Source organism: Coregonus lavaretus (genome assembly GCF_964263955.1).
Source record: "Coregonus lavaretus genome assembly, chromosome: 7".
NCBI classification, from domain to species: domain Eukaryota; kingdom Metazoa; phylum Chordata; class Actinopteri; order Salmoniformes; family Salmonidae; genus Coregonus; species Coregonus lavaretus.
In genome coordinates this window covers 34715846-34720607 of record NC_139994.1, presented here as the reverse complement: position 1 = coordinate 34720607, position 4762 = coordinate 34715846, and the positions used below count along the sequence as shown (strand labels likewise).

Here is a 4762-nt window from a genome sequence, read left to right as displayed (position 1 = left end):
AGTACCTTCTAATGACTAGCCCTACATTACGATAATGCAGGACAGACACCTCAGCCGTGTGATTACTGCCTCGTGTTTTTCCTTGTTGACTACTGTAGTATTCAGCCACAGCCCTCCACACGTCTGACACGTGCAGTGAGAGCGAGAGGCATGACAAGAAAGTTACTGGCCAATTAGCATTTAGGGAGTCACTGAATGGTTATATTCTCGACCAATGAGAGCATTTTATACCAAGTGCTAACCAATCATGGCCGAGCACACAGTTCAGCACGTGTAGCGCATGGTTGCAATTCACATGTTGCCCCTCGCTGTACTGAGGACTGAAAGGTAAACTGAATCTGAACAGAGGCAAAGTAGGAAACAGTATTGAGACGTTGAGAACAGAGGACTCTTACAACTATAGCGCGCAATCAACATCAGTGTTTGTCATTGTTTAAAAAAAATACGATATTCTCAGATTTGCAATTGGAGAAGGAAATAGCAGTTATTCCACTAGTTATCAATTGTACTGTTTTATTGAATTGTCTTGGTATCAGCTTCATCCTGAAAGGTAAGAGATATATCGGCTATAGCATACTGTGCCTTGTGTTTTTCTTTAGAGATGTGTTTCCCCAGTCCTACTTTAACTCGCATTGAACTGTCAAACGTGCGCTGTTGGTTACAATAATTAAGCAAAAAGTCTAATCATTATTGGTTGTGCCTGAAGTATGCGCTGGTTCAGGATCAGCTTTCCCAGCTCTAGCCCAAACCTTTTCTGTGATTAACGCCTCAAACCGACCTGAAATCAGTTTATGGTTTTAGTTATCTCTATGTATGTAATCTATATATTATGTAAGAGCTTAATATAGTATATACTAATTGAAAGAAAAAGCATAGGGAATTTATGAGACGCGTTCAATGAACATTGACAACTTTATAATGCGTGAAACAATGTAGTGTATAATGCAGCCTCTGTCCTTTTGTTTCAGTATAGTTTGACGTTACAATGGTCAGATGTTTGAGATGTAAATAATAACTGACATAAAATCCTAGAGCGATACAGCCAAATCCCACTGGACATTGTGCTTAACACAGCACACGATCACATGTATAGATAGCAACGCAACAGCTCGTGGAGTTTGTACCAACATCAGTGACTAGCAGCATTCCTTCTTGGAATATTTATTAGGGGACACGCCTACTAGTATTCTGGAACAATTTGAGTTTTTTATTTGTTATAGTTTATTTATTTTTTCGTTTTTTAAATTTTAATTGTGATATAGATATGTCTATGACTGTCATTTTGTTAAAGGGGGGTTTACTACATGCAGCACTTGTTCTAATGTCTAGGTCACCATTAACTCTACATCAGTTACTCTGAGGTATGTCTGATTGTAATATTCCTTGTGACTGACCTGGTCTGTTCTCTCTCTCTCTCTCCAGGGATGCATTTGTTGAGCATGTCCACCAAATGGCCGTCCTATGACTCCCGCTCCTCCACCCCCAGCTTCCTCCTCAGCGAGAGCGACGTGACGGAGGACGAGGCAGACATCGATGTCTTCACCTCCGAAAGCGAGGGAGATAGTTCAGGGGGTGGCAAGACCTGCTCAGTACCCTTCTCCCTGGCTGGGGGTGGCGAGGCAGCCCCTAGGTTACACTGGTCCATGGCTAGGAGTGGACAAGCGGAATGCTTTCCCCACACCACCATCTACCCATCCATGGTGGCTTCCCCTGGCAGTGCTGCATTAAGCACAAAGGAAAGCACAGAGGAGACCATGCAAGGAGACCTGGCCTTTGCTCAGAAAGTGAGTTTTGTTTTTTAAAGATTGATTTTAACATACTTTGCTACTGATTTCCGAACCCAGGTACATTATCAGACAGTAGATATTGATGTTTTCTGTTTCCCTTCTCTCTCCTAGTGTTCAGAGCTGCAAAAGTTTATCAAACCTCTGTTGGAGCTTCTGAATGGACTCAAGACGGGGAGATTTGAGAGAGGTCTTAGCAATTTCCAGTCAAGCATTGCCATTGACAGACTCCAGAGGATCCTGGGTATTCTTCAGAAACCTGACATGGGGTAAGCAAACCATCTTGTGTATAGCTAGCAAGCAAACAGTAACTTATGGTGTAGTTACACATTTACTTTAAATGTTTCATGTCGTAACATGTTATTAATGACAGTACTCCTCTTTTTCCACAGAGAAAAATTCCTCCGCACCCTCCTGCAGGTAGAGATGATGCTGAAGATGTGGTTCCCCCATGTGACCCCTGTCGCTGCCACCCAGAACCCCACACCCAGTCTTCCTCCACGATGGCACCAAAATCAGCTGTGTATGCCAGTCAAGGTGGGTCTCTTACTGCTCTACCTATCACTGTTTCATATGTAATTGTCATAATGATTCCCACAGCAATCTATAATATGTAAGACTTGTATCTAATTTATGTTTTTCTTCACTCTTGCTCCATCAGAAGCGCAAGCTTAGCTGGTTGGACTCTGATTTCCCCAGTGCCGCCCCACCCAGCTGTAAGTGCATGCAGTACGAGGACAACTACCAGGAAGTGACCTCACGAGACTCTAGCCCTTTGAGCACAGACACCTATAACCCGTCACGTCTGACTGTCAGCAGGAAAAGAAAGGGAAATAAGAGGCTTGACATTTCCCCTTGCTCTGCATGTGGCAGCCAAGCCACACAAGACAGCCGTGTCTCCTCCACCCTCCTGGTCTTTCACTCACATCAGCTCTCCCTCCATGGACATCAGCCACGGAGATGCCACAGCGGGCCTGGCACAGTGAAGACACAGACAGATATTACATCAGTGGGAATCCAAAGGAGGAGTCAGTCTATCCCCACATTACTAAGGTCTATGAAACAAGAGCTGGAGTGGAGCACAGGCACATAAAAGTGGACATAAAACTGAACTCTGAACTCATTGCACATTTTGACCATCTTTCATCCACTTTTGTCTGTGTTAATTTTTTTTAACTGACATTTACCTGGGAATATTTTTTTAAATGGTTGATATGATAAGGCAGTGTTTATAATGATTAATTTGTATTTTATTTGAGACTTATCAACAAAAATAGACATGCAGTCCAATCACATGAAATACACTATGCAGAAATATTAAAAGAAAATAACATGGCTCAAGATTGATGGAATACCTCTAACCTAACATCAACTCACAGTTATGATAAAGTTATCAATAGTAGTAAAGCTTAAAACATGGACAATACAATGAAAAGCAATACAATAACCTGTTAATCCTTTAGCTGATGCAGCACAGGGAACTGTGAAAAAGGCAGCTGAATGTATATGGCTTGCTATACCACTTCATTGATTGTAAACCACTGCCAACAAGTGGCAACAAAACCATTGCTTTATTACACACAGTTTAATGTATCTTGACTAAATCCACCTCTGTAAATACTAACTACCCCAATAGCATACAACTGGAATGACATCAACCATTAAGAACTACAAGAGAAGAGAAATAACAACTGTTAGATTTATGGTATTACTCATAAAATAGGTCTGTTTGAAAGGGTCTGTTCTTGAAAACCCTGGATGCAGACTAGAGCCAGGGATTCCCTATTACATTCTAATTGGCTTAATGCTTTATAACTTTATTTATTTTATACTATACATTTATCATCCTTTACTGTTTGATACATTTGATGTCAGGTTTTTTCTTCTATGGTGTGAAAAGAAAAATATTTTGAGTAATACGTCATTGCCCAAAAACTATTTGCACATGAGTATTTTACATTCTATAACAAAGGAAATTGCACATTATTGATCAATGTTACTATTGTGACGACGCAAAACACCTCATTTTGAATCTTCTAGGAGGGTTTCTATTGGATTGGGAGAAAATCCGTAAAAATCTTTCATTGGGTATTTGAACTACAATGTTTTTGCTTAGCAAATATCATTCATGTTGAATGACACTTTATCCCTAGCCACTTTCAGAGATTCTAGATGGGAGTAGCCAGGAAACCAATAATAGCTGGATACTGACTTGATCTACCGACTTAAATAACATTTTGGGCAAGAAACGAATACAGGACAACTGAAACGTCACATGATTACCATACTGGTAGTATGTGTTATTGATCCTAACCATGCCAGGGAAGGCCCAGGTCGAGGACAGCATAGGAGAGAGATCACTGCAGCAGTAAATACAGTTAACTGTTGAGGCAATGCACAACCCTTCCTAAAAGCTGGTCAATCGCTTCTCAGCCGATTGTGGAGTTGTTTATTTAGATATTTCCCTTAAGGAAATATTGCAATTTCATGTGATGTTTTTGGTGTATGTAGCCTAATACTCCTGCTTAATTAATAGTGTCCCGTGTGGCTCAGTTGGTAGAGCATGGCTCTTGCAACGCCTTGAGAAGCGTGTCTGCTAAATGACTAAAATGTTTAAAATATATATATAAATAAAATGTACATTTCCAAACAAAATAGGGCGTATGTTTTGCACTTTTCTCTGTTTATCAAAATAGGACAAATGGTTAGGCTGAGAAGGATACTTCACTGTTTTATATTATCTTCCTTTATTCAAGTCATTTCCTTTGCCTCCTTCCTACCTTTTACCCAACACCCTCCATCACATTTTTGGGTTGGACATAATTTTGTTTTGGTTACACACAATGTACTTGTGCTTCATATTTTATATATAATTGTTTGAGACCTACATTGTTTTTGATCAATGGTACCCTTTTTGCTCAAATAAAGTAACTCTTTGGTTCATCAGAACTTGATGTCTGCCATATACATTCTAATTA

General features: G+C 40.2%; 1 protein-coding gene across 1 annotated transcript; it reads left to right on the top strand.

Annotated features, from left to right (window-relative positions):
- The first annotated feature begins 315 nt into the window (after positions 1–315).
- On the top strand, positions 316–3456 carry LOC311132259 (uncharacterized protein). The gene is made up of 5 exons (XM_084165492.1): positions 316–550; positions 1423–1784; positions 1899–2053; positions 2177–2321; positions 2446–3456. Exons 2-5 carry the CDS (start codon positions 1425–1427, stop codon positions 2875–2877), a joined length of 1092 nt encoding a protein of 363 aa, XP_084021618.1. The 5' UTR covers positions 316–550; positions 1423–1424; the 3' UTR covers positions 2878–3456.
- Positions 3457–4762: the final 1306 nt, after the last annotated feature.

What these genes read in the sequence shown, in the direction of transcription:
- LOC311132259 (XM_084165492.1), top strand. Translation starts at nt 1,425, where the DNA reads ATGCATTTGTTGAGCATGTCCACCAAATGGCCGTCCTATGACTCCCGC. An exon ending in CTTCAGAAACCTGACATGGG is followed by an intron (nt 2,054 to 2,176) that starts GTAAGCAAACCA and finishes CTTTTTCCACAG; the next exon opens with AGAAAAATTCCTCCGCACCC. An exon ending in AGCTGTGTATGCCAGTCAAG is followed by an intron (nt 2,322 to 2,445) that starts GTGGGTCTCTTA and finishes TTGCTCCATCAG; the next exon opens with AAGCGCAAGCTTAGCTGGTT.